Source organism: Calypte anna, chromosome 1 (genome assembly GCF_003957555.1).
Source record: "Calypte anna isolate BGI_N300 chromosome 1, bCalAnn1_v1.p, whole genome shotgun sequence".
Taxonomy (NCBI): Eukaryota; Metazoa; Chordata; class Aves; order Apodiformes; family Trochilidae; genus Calypte; species Calypte anna.
The window spans coordinates 146,934,567-146,954,057 of record NC_044244.1 but is presented as its reverse complement, the minus strand read 5'-3'; the positions used below and the strand labels follow the sequence as shown (position 1 = coordinate 146,954,057).

General features: G+C 40.9%; 1 protein-coding gene across 2 annotated transcripts in view; it reads left to right on the top strand.

Annotated features, from left to right (window-relative positions):
- Positions 1-19,491, top strand: part of FARP1 (FERM, ARH/RhoGEF and pleckstrin domain protein 1) — a 216,450-nt gene that overhangs the window by 170,077 nt on the left and 26,882 nt on the right. For both annotated transcript variants that reach the window (XM_030446833.1, XM_030446843.1), the window contains exons 14-16: positions 13,461-13,651; positions 16,102-16,191; positions 18,078-18,211. In XM_030446833.1, coding sequence (XP_030302693.1) covers positions 13,461-13,651; positions 16,102-16,191; positions 18,078-18,211 — 415 coding nt within the window. The remainder of the gene's footprint in view (positions 1-13,460; positions 13,652-16,101; positions 16,192-18,077; positions 18,212-19,491) is intronic.

Genomic DNA, 19,491 nt, shown 5'->3' with positions numbered 1-19,491 from the left:
GTCCACTGCCTCCCAGTAGCAAAGGGTCAAGCCCTAACAGGAGCCTGAGTAGAACTGGCTCTCAGGGTTATGTCTCAGAAAATGGGTATGACTGCAGGCTGGGGAGGACTGGGGAGGAGGAGGTTAGCCGTGCCAGTAGCTGCCATGGCTATGGCAGATACTCTCCAGGTTCTCAACAACGGCCTCGTGCACAGAAAGTCCCAAATCTCTGCAATAAGTCTGTTACAGATCCATTTATCCTGAGCCAGATATCCTCAACCCCTGGGCAGGAGTATCAATCAGAGAGACGTGGTAAAGAAGGAGGGGTGGCTAAGATGTCTTCTCCTGGAGGCAAAATGCTGGCCAATGGTATGCCAGCGGGGGCACAGGCAAAGCAGAGCCCAGTCATGCAGTCACTGCATGCCAGTGGTGTGATGGATCACATGGCTGCAATCCAGATGATGGAGGGCTCCACCAGCAGTGGGACAGAATCTAGTGATTCTGACTCAGAAATCATTAACCCCTTCACTCACCCCCTGGTATTTGGAAATCCCATTGTGCTGAGTTCCTCTCCCATGCCTAGAAATAAGTACTCCCTTGGAAGCCTTCAGCTAGATGAGGAAGTAGAGGAGGATTTATCTGTCGGCCTCAGTGATGAAGACGGTGTCCAGGTCTTCAGCTGCTAGGGAGCAGGGCATATGAGACCAGTGGGTACTGTGATGGTTCATTAGAGTGCTTGCATCTTCTGGAGCTTGTGACAAGTGGCTGATAAAAAGTTCAGTGCATGGGCTATTTCAAATGTTATCATAGTACTTGACCAGCCAGAGGGAAGAGGTGCTAGAAATGCAATATTAAGGGTAAGTCTCTGTGAAGCTTAACAGTTAATGCATCTCCTCTGAAAGGCAAGAGGAGAGGAAAATTTTTATTGATTTAGGTACCTTTGTAAGACTTTCTACACTCACCTGTTCTTTGTGTGAAGTTATATAAAAATTGTAGCTTCTGTGACACTTGACTAGTTATTTTGACAAAGCAAACAAAAATGAAATTAAGTAGGTATGGTTGTGCTTTTCTGTATGTCTATTACAACTTTTTTCTCTCCCATATATGGAGAGCAACTTATGAGTGCCTCAACAGAGTTAGGGAAAAAAAACTTGCAGCCAAATTCAGGCAGCTTGATATTTAAGACCAGGACTTGTTGGAATCCTGAAATATGCTGCAAAATCTTTTCATAGCAAGAATGTGTTTGATCTGCTCATCTTCATAACCCATTTTATAATCTTAACTGATGAACTGACGGTACAGATTAGGCATGTATATAGGAACAATGACAGTACTGGCTTTTCTTCAGTGGGTTCAACAGACTAATTTGGTGATGGAGATTCTGGAGCTTCAGACTCTTCCTTGAGCAAGAAAGAGAACAAAATGAAAGATACGATTCAACTGAAAAAAACTTAGATTGAAACAGCTCTAATGAAGAGTAGTTTGAGTGCTACTTGTAAGCCAAGCCTTTCTATCCTTTATCAGTGTGGTATAACAATTAATTGCTAGAGATTTTTTTTTTTCCTCTTATTCTTTCAGTGGAATTATTCACAGAGACATCAAAGTTCTGTTGTGGGTGATTTTTGGTGGGGGGTTTGAAGATGGTGGCAGTTTGATTTCCTTTTTTGCTTTGATCATAAAAAAAAAATCTTTATCTGTACAGGATCCAATTAGTCTGTCACGGGCTATTTTTTTTTTAGTGGTGCCACCTCATAAATTTTTCATGCCCTAGCACAGAGAACGATGGGACTGTGGTCCAGGCTGATTGTCTTCTGTTCTGTACATAGAGTAGTGATATTTTAGCACCTGTGCAAAAGGACAGAGGGGTTAATACTTTGTAAACTTCCTTTTTACAGGTTAAAGTATTGAGAATTAAGGCTGTGTACTAGTAAAATCTGACTCTAGTTTCTTAGAGTTAAATAAGAAAATCCAAATGAGAAGTCTCTTGTATGGAAAGTGTCCTGCAATTATTAGAGCTGGGAGACAAGATGTGCTTTTCAACACTGGCCTTAATTTTAACTTTTATATATTTTTCTTGTGGGGGAGGGAACTAAATTTGATAATTTAAGTGATGAGCAACAGCATTGACTGATCTGCAGGTCACTCCAAGTGATCCATTCTGTGCTGTACATGCAGGCAGCAATGATGAGTCCACCCACTGATGAATAAATTACAGGACTCTGTAAATCTAGACAATATAAAATTTGCAAGATTGTTTTTACAAAAATAATAGAATAAGAAGTCTTTTTAATTTTTCTAATGCCTTGGTCTATGCACCTTTTAACAGAGTTTAATCTGAGTGAAGGATATTTAAAAAGATACCTACAGTAGTTAGTCATGTCTTGTTATATACTTTACTTTTTTGCAGTAAAATATATCTTTATGTAAAAATAAGTTTGAACCTACTCATCCCCTTTAGTGTGCTGGTTTTCATAAAGATTAGATACCTCATTTTTAAACAGGAATCATTTAAAGCATCTCTTTAGACAGTGATATTTTCTTGAGAAGGAAGGTTCTCATTTGTTCCTGTAGTTTAAAGCATGAACCTAGAAACAGTGAGATCAATAATTAGGAAAAAGCTTGTTGTTTATTATTCTAAAAGAAGGTGGTTTGTGTTTTGGATTTAGAATAGATGTAAAATAATTGCCTTGAATATTTCTTGGTATTTGAGCTGAAAAGTAGCTAACTGAAGCCTGTGTTAGCAAATAGCATGAGGAGTTTGGTGCATGAGCCTCCTTTTGATTTTTTTTGCTGCCTGTTCAGCAAAAGTATCAATAGTTATGTTATACAGTACAGTAATAGCATTCTGGAAAGATGAATCAATTGCTTTGTGAGCCAGTAAACGTAGAGTTCAAGTAATAGATTTTCAACTAAAGGATTTGCATTAATTTCTGCTATTTAAGAAAAGTTAATAGATTTCATATTGCTTAGATTTAAGTGAATATACAATTTTAAAAGTGGTGTTTACTATTTTGCATCCTTTCAAATACTGTTTTCAGGCCTAATTTCTTCTCTCATATGCCTACAAAGATAACTGATTTATAATTTTACAAGAACAGACCTGCTGGTTGCTGGAGTTAACTTAGCTGCCAATTAAGTATCTCAACTGGGTTTTTTTCTCCTTTTGAATATTTCTCTCAAAAAATGAAATACGAGTTCTCTCTGACTTTCTTCTATTATCTGGCATTTTTTCAACTTCAAATGTTTAAGTGGTTGCTAATTTAACACATGGAATTCTTCCAGTTTGAAGAAGTTTGTAGATTACATAGGAAATAATTTCATTTAGGATGAATAAGTTTTGCAGCATTCTTATGACACTGAAGTTCAGTAGACAAGCATTTAATTAAAAACAGTCTGTGGGGCCAAATTCCTCCACCAGACATGTGGTTCATATCTGGGCGCTTGCCAAGAATGTTGAGTGAGAGACCAGTTTTAAACTGACATTTTTACATAGGATCAGGTCCCTCAGAATTCATGGGGGGTTTCTGTGGAACAAACACAGGAAGGGCTTGGAAGAAGGAATAGAAACCTTTGAGCAAAACCACGGGTGGGCTGAGATGGAGCAATTCTTGTTCTACTTCACAAAACACAGTGGGTAAGAGGACTGCCAGTTCGTGTTAGTGGTTGCAAGCACTGATTGATCTGCACACCCTGGTCAATGGCAGTGCTCTAAGCATCCCTGTGTCTCAAGTCTAACAAAGGTAGCTACAGACCAGGTAAAAGGTTTGACTCTCTCACCAACTCCACTAGATCTTGGAGTGTAGCTGATGGTACTTCAGACTCACAGTTCTAAGTTTTTCTTTTTAATCCACAAGAATTAACTTTTAAATCCCATACTCTTGAAGAGTCCAGATACCCTTAGGCAGCTGCTACAGACAAGGGAGCTGAATCCCAGCAAAAATGTGTAGCTACATCTACTCCAAATGGGTAGTCCTGGGTAGTTCTGTCCTTACAGAGGACAAAGAGGAAGCCTCTTTATGGCTGAACCACCTCTCCACATAGTTAGATGAATGTGGAGTCCAGTTGCAAAAGCAGTTTAGGAGTTTGTCCTCAAATCATGCACAGAAGTGGATAACAACTTAACCTATGGATAAAAGGCACTCTGATTTATTTCTGTGCTATTTCAAGTACTGGACCATGTCTAGTCATCTGCTACAATAAGAGAAAAAAATGTATCAGACAATATTAAATTTTCTCCATTTCACCAGCAGCTCAAACGAACCATGTCCCTTGGATATTCTGGAGGTTTTATGTTTGGTTTTTTTTTCATATCAGCCCTTCCTCAAATCAAGTTTTCCTCAGTGACCTGGGATATCAAATTTGGAAATAAATTTGGCTAGATGAAGGGAATGTGGATAGTGGCAAGTTGATCTAGGATCTCGCAGGCATGGATTTTTTTATAATTGATATCTGAATGGCCTAAACTGCACTGCTTTTGGTTGAAGTCCATTTTACCATTCCTTGTGTATGACAGAGAGGGGTTTTTTTCTGAAGAGGATTTGTGCCTAGTGCTGCTGTTGTCTCAGGGTCACCCAGAGAGCTCATAGACCTGCCTGCATTGTAGCTCATGCTAAATACAGGTTCTATCAAAGAATAAGTGAAAGAGAAATTTCTGTAGCTGAAAAATGCCAACATGTAATAGAAGTTTTTAGATGTGCTGTATTTGCATGTACATTTTGCGAGCTATAGGGAGCTGAGATCAGTTATAAAGTAGATGGATAAGGAGAATGAAAGAGTTGCATGTTAGTAATTTGAAAAAGTAAACCAATCCACCAGGTTGCTTGAAGACTAAGTGGCATGCAAAATTAGTACTTTCTCAACAGAGCAGCATCAGCAATGCTGAACAAGATCATTAATGGCACAAAGGGTGGAAAATTATTGGTTTGTGAATTAGTTCACTAAATGAGGCCAGTATTGTGAGACCAGACAGCTTTAGGATGTTGGTTTTTTCCCCCTTGAATGTTTGTAGTTCTAGTTTCTGTTTTCACAGATGTTTGTGTGGAGCAGCTTATATTAGTTGAAGCAGCTGTATTAATTCTGAAGCAGTAGGTTCCTGTCTGGCTTCAGTAGGAGCCTCCTGCCAGAGCTTTCTGTCTGACCTCACTACCTGTACACACCATTTCTTAGTGGTGACCAGAGAAAGTCAAATGGAAAATGGGTTAGATGACTCTAAAACCTAGTTATAGCTCCTTTTCTTCACCAAGAAGCAGAGATGTCTTCTGTCCCACAATAAACACACACACATTCAGAATCTCCACAGTCAATAGAAGCCTCTTCTGGGAAGCTCCAGGACTGGGAAGGCAAAGAAAGATAGAAGAATAGGAAATATCCTAAGCATACTAAAAATGCCTTGCCTTATTTATTTACAGAAGCCTTCAGTGCTTTCTACTCTTCTCCTGAGAGCTTAAAGCTCCAATAGTTTCTTAGGGTACTTGGAGAGCAAGAATTGTGTTGATGAAGCAGACCTGATTTGGATATTGAAAACGAGTGATTCACTTCTCATCAGTATGATTTATATACAATTAGCATGAATTGTGGCTATTTCTGGAACAGTTCTTCAACAGAAGAAAGGACCTATAAATTGTGTCAAATAGCATGTTTGTTTAATTAGTCTCATTTGTCATAATGAGGCATTAGACTGTGGTCAGAGGTGACTTTCGAATCAAATTTAATTGCTGCAATTTAGCATCTAGTGATGAAAAACAAATTAACAACCCAGGTTTTTGCCAGCTTCCACATGTGTTTGGAGGAGTTGGGTGCCTCATAACTTTATGCACAAGGCTTTGGACCACTGGAGTTCCACTTCTTTCAGCAGTGTGGTTGTTACTGACTGGAAAGGGCAGTGAGAGTGAAGGAAAGAGGTTCTGTGTTCAGGCATGTACAAAGTGAAGGAAGCCAAAGTCCCTTTTAGTTTTCCAATAATATGTCTCTCTGAACAGTGTAGTTTCTTAAGGCAGCTTCTCTAGATGATAGTGCATCTCGTTCTTCTTCATTTAATGGATCATTCCTCTTCTCCATACCAAATAAGAGAGACCTGAAATATATGAGGGAAATTTAATCTTCTGGAACAATTTTTAATTTATCCACCTTTCTTTTATTAGCTGCTGTCAGACACAAGTGGTAGGAGTACAGTCCTTTTGCCAGAAACCCAGATTCTTGTTGGTTCCTCCTGCTTCATGGTGATGATCTGGGGGTTTCTGATTGCCAGAGGCTGATGCACGGTGTTGACATCAGAAGGTGCCAAATATTAGACTGATGTGTCACATTTCTCAAACCAGCAAACTGGTTTCAGTCAAGCTACATTAGGAAAAAATTTTGCCTGTGCTTTCAGGTTCTGGAGAGGAGGGAAATCTAAATGCTAGGAAATTGAAATTAATAAAATATTTCCTTTTCCGTTTCAGTAATTTATACAGATGCTGAAACATGCCTAGACAAGAGCACATATCTTATTAACTAGCTTGTAAGGGAAATTATTCTTGTGCAACATGTGGGTCCTGAACAAAGGCATCTCCTGCATTCCTTCCTGTTTTTAGGCTGTGTGCCACTGATCTTTTAAAATGCAGAACTCCTACTTAAAAATCAAAGGCATCATATGAATAAAAAGCCTGGTTTGGGTGACATGTAGCAGTTCTTTGGAGTATTTTGTCTTCTGTTGTCTATAAAGAGCATGTAGAATAAGATATTTTTAATGTTGTTTGTTATTAAAAGCAGTGAGCACTTTCTTTTAAATGTCATAAGATCTGGAGAGCCTGTGTATCTGACTAAGCTGCATATTCACAGGCATGGTTTTCACCAGTACAAGTGTAAATAGTGATGGTGCTCTTACAGCAAAGGGGGTAAAGACCGTAGGATCATAAATTAGCATGAGGTAAAATACTTAGTACATATGTAGTTTGCTCTAGAATGATTAGTGTTTTAAGCTGTAATTTTTACTGAGGATTTTTGCAAAGTTTTGGCCCCAGAGAAGCATAAAAATCCAGAGTTTCTAAACTCTAAAACCAGTAATGATACACCTGTCACTGGCTGAACATGGGAAGTTGAAGAAAAATGAATGCTTTCTGATTCAAGAGCTTTCAAGCTTGTTAAAATTAGATTAGATACTTTCCTTAAAATGCTCCAAATCCTGTTATGAGAAGAAAACCGGTTTTTGCCTTTGATGGTTTACAGCAAGATCAGAGGTATGTGTTTCTTTTTTAGTTCAGTGGATATTAGAGCTCATGCCTGTTGCTTTTCCATGAGGCATTTAAAATCTTTGATTAGCTGAATCCTTATTTTTCCCCTTTCTGCTAAAATCCTCACCTGGACCCACTAACAAAAGTTTGTGATCTTGGCAGTGTTTCACCTATCCAGCCCTTTCCTGATTTCTATGTGTGCACTTGCGTAGATTTTTTTAATAAATCTTGCCAGTCAAAATTAATTTTTAAAACTGAAAATGCTGGGGACTTCATTCTCATTTTTGTCATTTGTTTAATACCGCTTAAAGAGAAGCGTCTTTTGTTTCATTGTATGCACTGTTTTGTCAGCATGTACCTCTCTGGGAGAAAAAGCCTTTTCAATGTGCTGTCTATCCTCAAAGCATGGTGTATCTTCTGTTCTTTGCATTGTTTGGAGCGCTGTCTCAATGTCCTTTTACTGCAGAAATTCCTATTTGTATTGGGAGTACCTAATTCCTCTTATTACAGTGATCCTGTCTCATAGAGCACGTCTCCATTCAGAATTGGAGGAAAAAACCCACCATGTCCTGAGTCTCAAGTTGAGAAACCACACCATGCTGAAGAGCAGAAGAGTGGTGGGGTGGGGGGGGGAAAGGGGTCTGTTTTCCAGGGCATTTGGGCCCCACTGAGCATGACCCCATTGCCCTTAATTTCCTAATGAAGGCTGTACCCCACGATGATCCAGTCAGCCTGCTACAGCTCCTAAGCAGGATCACTGCAGTCTTGGGGAGATGTCTTGTTGAAATGGACAGTATCTGTGGCATAAGCTTACACGGGGGCTGAACATTTTCAGTTCCATGGTAGCACTGTCTCGTGTTGGTTTAAAGACAAACAAAAGCAAACCAACCCTCACCTTGGGTAAAACAGGGAATCCTTTCTGTACGTTGCTCTATTTCTGTCTGGAAGGATCAAGGCTAGACAAAGGGCTGATGCCCAGTGACCTTGTCTTCTTCCCAGGCTGTAACATTCACTCTTTGTTCTTAAGACATGAATGGACCCTGATGTAGGCCAACAGCAGTTACTGTCTGATTTCACACTCACCGCTGTCTAATACTGCAGGATACCAATAAAGCATGGACCTTTACCAACTGGAGAGGTTGCTGGCTACTAAACCAACACTTAAGCTTGAGGAGACTCTAAGCATGTCAAGCCATTTAACTGTGTATGCATGGAATTATTTTTTTATTATTATTATTATTTTTTGTTTTACCTGTACTGAAGGCTTTTACTCATTCTAACTGGTATTTTGCTGTAAAACTGTCACTGGTTTAATTGTTCTGTCCATTTGCCAGCTGATGCTGTGTCCTAAATATGAGGAAATTGGTTCATTGAGAAGGTGCACCATTCTCCCAAACCCCTGCCATTTACTGCCACTCCTCCCATGGGCATGCTTTTTGAAGCTGTGAAGTCGAAGTGAACCTTTCTCCCTCTTGTGTTCCTCTTCAATCCAGGCACTTATTGGTTATGTGGGACACTGGGTATCTTCCTGCATTGTTTTTCCTCCTGTTTCTCCTCAAATTCTTTGGTACTTCGTTCAGGGATGTTTATACATAAGTTTATTGTTGATGTATAACTACTTTTCAAGATCTTTAATTCTAAGAGACTATATCCAGCACTGCAGCTCATTTTGTTTAATGAGTAAGAGGAGTGCAGCCTGATGAACTGAACCCCCCCCCAAGCTTTCATGGAAGTCAGTGTAGGTTTGTTTTTGCACTGAGGGAGAGCAGAGCTGGATCTCCATCCTGTATCTCAGCTCAGCAATGTGGCTATGCCTGGTTTGCAGCTGGGGAGAGACAGGATGGACACCCTTATTAATAACTCCTATGTAGCAATTAAAGGCATGCAACCACTCTGATTGTGGAAAATTAAGCTAGACTTAACTGTGTGGTCACAGCATTGGCAGCTCTGTCAGGTACTTTCTTATTAAAGAGCTTTTGCAAGTGGTGTGCTCAGTAATATAAAGGACAAAGGGCCCACAGCTTGAGGTTGTTTTTACCAACCTGGAGTTTAGAAAACATTCTTCTTCCCTTAAAGCAGAGTAACTGGGATCTGGATGTCACAAGCTTCCCCTGACTGCACAGCAGTCTTATTGGCCTAAGAGCCAATAAGCCCTGCAATAGTGAAAAAGGCACTTTCCAGGCTCTTAAGGCATTTTAATTGCTAGTAATAAACCTATAAGCATTGAGAACAATATAACCCTTAACAGCTGAATCAGAGTGAGCACTGTACATGAGATTTTCCAGCAGAATTTCAGTCACCTGCAGTAATGGTTCATGTTTCCTCTCAGTTTCCTTAATTGAGTCATTTGCACTTGGTACTCAACAAAGGAGGAGCATACCCAGGAGCATCTTAGTGCTGCTGTATGCTTCCTTGATGTTAAAACACAGTGTATAGGGATAGGAACTTCCCTTTGAAGCAGATGCAGAACACTAAATGGTGTGAGTTTGTTATTCATCAGTTTCAGGAGAAAAGGAGCAGAGGAATATCTCCAGGATACACTTAATCCCATTTATCTTCCTCACAAAGAGGACATCCCTCCCATGTTATGTTAAAGTCTCTAGGGATTTCAGGTCATCTGCTGTCTATGTAGTCAACAAAGAAAGAGGCAGCAGTCAGTTCAGCTCTCCTATGGTTTGAATTCACTTCTAGAAAAGTGGAAAGTACTTAACTGCTTTATCCCTGGTAGTGGTCATGTTTTAGAGCAGTGTAGGCTCAGCCAGCCCAAATCTCCATAGGCATCAGCCTCAGTGCCAGTCTCTATGGGTTAACATCTGTGCATGAGGGGACTTTGAGTAAAGCAGGTACTGCTGGTGCTGCTGCCATCTGGGCACCCACAGCTTGCTAGCATTCCCAGGCATTCTCACCACCAAATGGCAGCAAGCAGCTGTGGTGTGTGTTTTGACAGAGATGTAGCTCTTAAGTATTTGATTTTAACCACTGACTTCATTTTACTCAGCACATGGACCACGTATGTTGATGAGGAGTGATCTGAGACACGTGTAAAGCTAGGATGATAACCCATAGTTTCAGGCCTGTGGCCATGTAAAACACGATTGTTGTTTCATTGTTGGGTTTTGTGTTTTTTTTTTTCAAGTTAGGTTTCAATCAAGGTTTACTTTCTCTGTCACCTTCCCTACTGCAGCACCTTTCCCTAATGTCTGGGGAGTAAACTAGCTCAGTGAAACTTAGAACAACTCCCTGTATTTGGTCACTGATGGGCTAATCTGACACACCATCACTGACATCAACCAGTGTTTGTTTCTCAAACACCAAGTGCAGAAAAGAGTTGGAAGCACACACTTAATTCCTGCCCACTACACCAAGGACATCATTTTAGTATGTGCTCAAGCAGTCATTAGATAAACATCCTTTTGGTCTTGGTTTGTGGGTATAAATTGGGCTCTCATATTTGAAAAATAGCCCAACTCTAAATAAAAATCACTTGAAGTACAAGTGAAGACAATTCCATGTTGCTATCCAGAAACATTTTAGGCCTCCCATGTGCTGTGCAGTGCCACTTGAAATCTGGCAACTGACATGCTAATAATTGCTTGTCAATCAATGAATCCTTTAGGGTACAATGTGAGGAATTTCAGTATCTCATAAATAAGATTAGTCTTCTCCCTCCTGCTTGTTTCTCTTTCACAGTATGTATCTGACAAGTAGAGCCTGTATGAATATACTCCTCTGTGGCAGGAGGTCAGGTGAAACACTGAGGGAAGACCATTTGCTTAATGCAGGTTATTTGTTCTTCACCTCCATGGAAAAGGGGAAGTTGTAGCATTGCCATGACCCATCAGGATGACACGTGTCCTGATTGATTGGCAATGGGGGAAAGATCTTCCATTTTCATTTCTTCATGACTTACTGACTTCCCCACAGCAGAATGAGTTTGTTTCCCACCCTTACCAGAACTACAGCAAAATCCTTATGGTTGTGTTGGTTGTAATTAGGTCCCAGAATGAGCTAACATAACATTTTGAGCCCCTTTTATAATACACTTTCTTATACCTATTGTTAGTTTTCCAGCATACTGGCAATTGAGGTCTGACTGAGCTGTGGGTTTAGGTGGTGACTGGATTTGGTCACTGCTCATGTCCACATTGATACCAAAAAGGAAGGTGTGGCACTTCAGCTGGCTGCAGAATCACTTTTAAGAATGTCAGTGATGTGTTGATGTGCAAGTCTTTCATCAATGGGGTGTATTCTCAATGCTGTGAGCCACCAGGCACGTTTTTTGCGATACTTTCTGGAATACTTCTCCCAAGTTGTGTCTTCCAAGTGTAGGTTAGGAAGTCTTTTTAATTCTTTGACTTTCTGAGCTTTTATAGTTTGAAATACTTGAGTTGTACTGATAGTAAATCCAGTACAGCAGAGGTTAGATCTAGGATTCTAAAGAGGCAGGTAGGTATGTCAGTATATCTATATCTGTCACAGATAGGTGCTATTTAACTCCTAGACTATAATGCCTGTGAACTTCTCACAGAGGTGCAAATCATTTATTCGCTGTCATATGACAGGCATAGTGCCAGAATTTCTTTGTTTCCACGTTGGAGATGATACCACTTTTCTTACATCTTTTGTAATATAGAGTTAAGTACTTTTAACCTTACAACCTTGCTATTAATCTGTTTCACTATTTCTCAATGATTAATTCAATTTCTTTTGATAACACTGTATACAGTTGTGTGCTAGTGTCAATAAAATTGACATTTGTGTAACAAGCTGTGGCATTTTCTCAAATTTCACTGAACATTGATTTAGTGTGCAACTTGGTAAATCCTTTCTTGCTAGCTGTAATAATACAGACGTTTATTTCAGACAAATACTGCTTTGACTTTGATTTATAATAGGCTACATAACTGTGGTGATTACATAAACTGATAACTGTATTGTTCTTTTCCATCTTTTTTCAAATGAATGACATATAAACATGAACTGGTTTGGAATTGGAAAACATTCATGTTCTAGCAATAAATCTTGAGTTCTTCCAGAAAATAAATAGGCTTTACTACTGGCCTAAATACATTTATTGGTGCCTCTGTTTACTGGAGTATCTCAGCAGTGTTGTAGCAACAGGAACACTTACCTATCATAATCTAGGATGGACATAAACACACGATAGTAAAAGGTATTTGACCTGAATTATATATGGTGATGTATGTTTTTCATGTATAATCCTAGACAGCCTAATAGCTGTGGTAATCAAGAGCTTGTTGTATTTTGGGGGGTTGGATTATAATGTATGTTGCCAAAACAGTACAAACTGTAAACGTTCTTCCACATGACAGATCCATCTTCTAAAATAAGATTTTCAGAGGTTGGGAGGAGGGGATAAACGGGAGAACATTGGGTCATTTTTGGCAGACACTTTCCTTTTTATAGTCAGTGGTCTGGCTGCCTCCCAGAAGCCTAAATGCTAATTTCAGTAATATCTAATGTAGTGTATATGAATTCATGGAAGTGTAATTAATTGTCTAATTCTATAATACTTTTAATCCAAAATTAAATGGGGCTTTATATCTGTGATAATCTAAAGTTGCCAAGCTTTGTGCCTTAAAAGTATTGCTTTTTCTTATATAAATGTAATGTTAGCATTTCCATCCCAAACAATCAGAGGAGCATGGAAAGACCCACAAGGTATAATATGCATACTTGTGTTATGTGTAGAAATTGGGGAACTTGTAGTTTTCTCCCTTCGTGTTAGATCTGGCTGGTCTTAGCAACAGTGCTGCTGTAGAAAGTAATTGTTTTATTTTCTCTAGACTTCCACTAGATAAATTCATTCAAACTTATGTCCTGTAGCTCCCTATGAAGCACTGATTTGAATCCTTGAAGTTCTACTTTGCTAAAAAGAACGGCACTCCTAGAGTGACCTCCTTATTGTTTTATTAATTCTCTTCCATAGAGTGGATTACAATGGTAAAAAAATTGGTATGAATTTGATGTTTAGCAGTAAATATTGCAATTCAGTCATGTACAGCTTGATCTCTTCCCTACAGAGAAACTAATTTCAGCCAGTTATAGCAGCTATAAGAATGCTCCAGTCCATTGCTTAATGCAAGTGGATGCAGTTCCTCTGCCTCCAAGTCCATTTGGACTCGTTTGAGGACCTTGCTGGCTGTCTCTTGTAATGCAGTATGACATGCTGCAACTTAAGGTTGTAGCTCTTTGTGGTACTTTGTAGAGAGAGCCTGTTCTAACTGATTTCTCTTACCATTTCTTTAGGAGGTTCTCTGACTGGCAGCCCTCACCTTTCAGAGCTCTCCATCAATTCCCAAGGAGGGCCGTCAGTGGCAAATATGTCTTTATCTCCAAACTTGAGCCCTGATGCCAAGCAATCATCTCCCTTGATCAGCCCTTTGCTGAATGACCCATCATGCATCAGGACTGATGATGAGGAAGAGGTCAAAAGAAAGGTAAGGCAGAGGCAGCTGGCCTCAGCTCTCTTCTCTGTGTGGGGCTGCAACTTTGTCAGAGTGACAAATATCTAGATCCCCTGCATGTTCTTCATCACAGATTTACACAAGTAATTTGAGCTGGGTCACTTGGGTTCTGCTAAACTCCACAGTTTGGAGCAAGTCCTGCCCCTGTACTCAGCGCTGGTGTGGCCACACCTCGAGTACTGTGTCCAGGTCTGGGCCCCTCAGTTTAGGAAGGAGACTGAGGTCCTGGAGCAGGTCCAAGGGAGGGCAACCAGGCTGGTGAAGGGACTCGAGCACAGACCCTATGAGGAGAGGCTGAGGGAGCTGGGGGTGTTCAGCCTGGAGAAGAGGAGGCTCACGGGAGACCTCATCACTCTCTACAACTCCCTGAAAGGAGGGTGTAGCCAGGGGGGGCGGCTGGGCTCTTTTCCCAGGCAACTCTCAGCAAGACAAGAGGGCACGGTCTCAAGTTGTGCCAGGGGAGGTTTAGGTTAGATATTAGAAAGAACTTCTTTACAGAGAGGGTGATCAGGCATTGGAATGGGCTGCCCCGGGAAGCAGTGGATTCTCCATCCCTGGAGATAGTTAAAAAGAGACTGGATGTGGCACTCAGTGCCATGGTCTGGTAACTGCAGTGGTAGTGGATCAAGGGTTGGACTTGATAATCTCTGAGGTCCCTTCCAACCCAGCCAATTCTATGATTCTATGATTCTAAGTCAGGCCAGAAGCACAGAACTGCTGTAGCTGTGGGTTCATCCTAAACAAAGATGCAGAAGTTGGGGCCCCAAGCTCTTCTTTACGCAGCAGAGGCAAGATAGGTAGCTCTGTCCCTGAGGTTAATGTGGGCTACGTCTGGTTCAGTACTATTGATTTTAACCTTGTCTTGACAGGGTGTCCTATAACCTAGCTCATTTTTATGGAGTGGAGTTTGGTAGTTTGTTGTAATAAAACAGTCGACCCCAGTGTATTATTGGAGGGGAAGTTTCCAGCTGGCATAAGGGAAAGGAAAACCACTGAGCCTGTGCAGGAGTGTCCAACCCAGGCTCTTCAGTTTGCCTCTCCTGAGAGCAGCACTGGGAGCATGAGGTTGTGGGAGCAGAAATGCTCACTTTGAGCCACAGCCTACAAGGTTCATCTGAGAGTATTTGGCTCAGCCCCATCATTGCAGCAAAGACAGAAGGGAGCATCATATCCAAAACTGCTTTTTGAGGACAGAAGTGATTCTCTCTGAGCCAGGGTGTTCTGGGTGTCTTCTGGCTCATCACTCCTGTGCTGCAGGGCAAGAGAGAGGGGGTTGCTTTTGTTCTTCTGTCACCTGCTTTTTCTCCTGAGCTTCGAGCACCTCAGGAGGAAAAATGTAGGAACTCAGATGGCTTTGCTGAGAAATGGGAGCGTGTATACAGAAGATCTCTTGTACAACTGTTTGTAGGTAGCAAGATATTTGGGAGAAAACAGAGAAGAAAAGCCAATAATAAGTTAATAGCCTCATAATTCTCTGTGTCAGTCCAAGTTACAGCAGCCAGTGACTCGGAAAGTCTCACACAGTCTCCCCCTCCATCCCTTACTAGTGAGTCTTCTGTATCATTGATCTTCAGGGAGGGAAGGTAGAAGCAGATCATCTGTTTGCCTTGCTGTTTGCTTCCTGAGCAACACAGAGGAAGATGAATTGGAATCCTTTGGCTCTTTAGAACTGAGAGTTCAAAACCACTTTTGCCTCTTGGATAACAGAAGAGGATTTGGGTTTTTTCCCCTGAAATTTGAAATCTTACCCTAAAATTATTTCCTTCACTGTTGACATTGTTCAGCCATTGTCCTTTCCTTTTCCTTTTCCTTTTCCTTTTCCTTTTCCTTTTCCTTTTTCTCTTCCTTTTCCTTTTCCTTTTCCTTTTCCGTTTCCTTTTCCTTTTCCTTTTCTCTTCCTTTTCCTTTTCCTTTTCCTTTTCCTTTTCCTTTTCTTTTTAGTCTTCTTTTTCTTTTTCATTTTCTTTTCTCTTTCCTTTTTCAGAGCATTTTTTCTATGGATTCTTACCCTGACATTTAAACTTGTAATAATCAGACACCATTTTTGTCATTTTGTCAAATGTGACATTTGTCAAATTTTACTCAAATGATTATCTGGCCTGCAGAAGATTTGTATATGTCCCACTTCATATGTGTGGAATAAACTAAGACAAAGATCAGCACCCCAAAGCTGTAGAAATCACCTTGGCCAAAAAAAAGTCTCTCAAGAACCCACAGAAAATTCTTGTTCTCTTGTGTTTGCAAGGAAGGATTGTTTTCAGGGCTTCAGTGTTTAGGAACATTCAAGCATGAGTCACAGTAACCAGAAGTCAGGGTCATTAGTTTGCAACTCTCTTGGCGATTGTCGTCTACAGGTTTTTTTTTCCTACAGAAAGCAGCCCCATAAAAGCAGATGAAAACCCTAATGTGTTTGCCATTTGCAGAGATTCCCTACTGAGAAAGCTTACTTCATTGCTAAAGAAGTAGCAACCACAGAACGAACATACCTGAAGGACCTTGAAGTCATCACATCGGTATGTTTACCTCTGCATTACTCACCAAGCATGTGAAGCTCCAGTGAGCAGAAGTATTTCATCTGCTCCATTTAACATCTTAGCTCTTCCATGCTACTTTCATGTCCTGCTCTGCAGGTGTTCTCTGCAGGGCACAGGAGTACAGCTCTAGGGAGGAAATAACACAGAAAGCAGGAGGTAGAGATTTGCGCTGTGGTTACTAACATGTCCCATGAAACTGTGTCAGGTTGAGAGACTTGGGGACGCAGTTCAGTTATTTTTTTCTTGTTCTCATACTTTGTGGTTATAATTACTAAAAATGTCTGTGGGTTTTCAATGACTTTTCTTAAAACTGGAGTAGCTCCCCTTAGGGGACGTATAAATGCTTTCTTGTGGATGAAAGGCCCTCCATTCCACATGAAATATTGTGGAGTACCTCTTTGAATGATAATGATTTTACAGTGAGTGAAACTGTCTGTTAAATGAGTCATTAATTTATAGCATCTGATCAGCATGTGATTGTTAAAGTCACCAAGGCAATTATGTGCCTTCTTTGCACACAGACCAAGAGTCTTGTTTAGCTTCCAAGAGTACTGTGCTCAAGATTTGGCCTTAAGTACCAGTTGTCTGCAAAAGGGCACTGGATCCAAAACCTTTCATAGTATTTCAGCAGTGCTACCAGCTCTAAATCTCTTTAATTGCCCAGTGCATGAAACTCAGTGAGGTGCAGTGCCCACCTCCTGCATTGAGTGGTGGTGTAAGGAGGAGGTGTGTGGTGTAAGGTGGTGTAAGGAGGAGACAGGAAAGAGTCTCTTGGTACCAGATGGGAACCAGGGATAGACCCCTTTTCCCCATCTTCTCGTGTGTTCCAGGAGCCTATAAGTCAGATGCAGTTGATCTGATGCCAGGCAGCAAGATATGTGCTTGTTGCAGGCAGCAGGATAGCTGTGGCCCCAGTGCCTGCATTCCCTGGCTTTCTGGGGGAGCCAGGCTAATGAGGGAAGAAGACAGGTTTTATGGGACAGTGGTTATTGCTACAGTCTCAACAGCAGATAAGCTGTTCTTATCTTCTGTTTCACCCAGTGGCTGCAGAAACAGGAAGTTTTAGCTCTTCAGAGCTAAATCCCATCACCTACCCTGGCTTTTATTCTTGCAAATTCTTTTATTCTTGCAAATTTGAATTTGTGGTACCGACAAGAGGTCTACAACCTGTTCTGGGCTGATCGGTCCCAACAGCTGTGCCCCACAGGTATCTGGCCCATGAGGCCACTGAGAGTGACCAGGTAACCAGTGTCATTGGAAAACACAGAAGGAATGAGTGACATACATGAATTTTGACACTTGGTAGGTGTGCAGTTCTTCAACCTTAGCTCTGCTCAGTGCAGAGATAAAGTGGGGGAGAGGGAGGCTTGGGAGGAGGGGTCTGTCTTTATCCCAGAGCTGAGTCAGCTCCAGCTGATGCAGTGTCCATCAAGACTGCTGTAACAGCCTTCTGTGGTCCCAAGAGCCTTTCAGGCATTGCAGGAGGTTAACCACAGACAGCTGAAACTCCTCAGGGCAGTGAGGAGGGATTCGTGTTACCATGCTGAAGATAGTAGTCTGTGCCACCTTGGCAAGCCCCCGAGTCCTATGGCTTTATGTCACCCCTGTACCTATTAGAGTGAATTAAAAAGAATGCAGAGCAAAAGTGAGCAAGACCCAGTTGCAGTCTTAACTGTTTGATGCCAACCCTCCTATTTTCTGTTACTACCATCTTGCCTTGGAAGTGCCTGGGTTATATTCCCAGTGTCAGCAAAATAGGGTCCTTACTGGGTTAGGTGTATTTGGGTTAAATCTATAAAAACAGCAAATGATCATACCTGCTGCATTCCATCCCCATGATAAATCTGCATCTTTTTATTTTCTAGTGGTTTCAGAGTGCAGTGAGTAAAGAGGATTGCATGCCCGAAACACTGAAAAGTCTCATTTTCTCCAACTTCGAACCTTTGCACAAATTTCACACTGGTTTTCTCAAGGAAATTGAGCAGAGACTTGCTCTGTGGTAAGACTTGTTATGTAGCTGTATTATTTCATGCAGTTTATCATTTTTGCATACCCATTTTGCTAATTTTTTGCGATCTACTGTACTGATTCAGTTGTGAAAGTCACAGATGCTGGATGTATTGAATCATGCTTTGTTTGTGTTTACTTGACAAAATATTATTTGTGCATCAGTCAGGTACAGATGTATGCAATGAGTTAATAATTCTGGATGACACTTTCTCTTGCTAAATGTCAGTCTTTCTATATGGCAGCTTTCCTGAAAAACATGGTGCAAGCAAAGCTTATCGGTAGCAGAGAAGGACCAGCAAAGGACCAAGTCTTGTTTCTGTCAGATGGGTATAGTATAGGCTGGGAGGTATTTTAGGGACCAGCTTTCCATTCTGCAGCACCACAGCTTTGACACTCTCAGGGTATACAGTGCACTCTTCAAACTGGCAGTGTTTGAGGTGGACACTGGGCTTAAAATTTGCCTGTCCTTAGCATAATAGTGACAATAAATGAAACAGCTATGGAATAATTCTTCACTGACAAGACTCTTAGATCATTTGATATCTGAGCAGAGGCAGCACACTTCTTATTCTGATTAGACCTGCCCAAACTAGGGTGTCTTGCTCTGTATAGGCATTTTTTTGTAGTTCAGTTCTGGGCACCTGGCATTTCCTTCTCAGTTAGAAAAGTGATGGAAAAATCATGTGAAGGCAGAACAGGCATACCTGATGAGTGCTAATCAGTTTAATTTGGCTTTAAGTAATTAATCAAAACAAAAGCAAATCATAGTGTTAAGAGTGTGTGAGTTTAGCTTTTGCTTTTGCTGTGATGAGTGAGGCTGTTGAATGAGAGCATGACACATTGCTGGCTGGTGCTATCCAAACACACAATTCCAGATTTAGTGGGTATTTTCTGGGGAAAAGGAGAATGTGATACTGCTTCTAAGAGCTGACATCCTCACCCAGGACTCTGTTGCTGATGGTTGACATAAAGTTACTCCTTAGCCAATGTGGTACACAGCAGCTCTGCCTGTATCCCTTTTTTCATTGGTCTGCTACTATTTTAATCCAGTCAGGATTCTTACTGGTGTTAATTTTTTTCCAGAAAGGAACATATATTGCAGGTAACTCCAAAAAGGATCCTTCAGTTGTTATAGAATAGTTATTGTTTCTCCATCCACAGCATAGGATTAGCAGTAGTTGGGGTTAAGGGTGCATGGTGAAATTTATACAGTTAGTAAAAGGCCAAGTTCTGCTCTTTATCAGACCAGTCTAACCTAGTGAGCTTGCT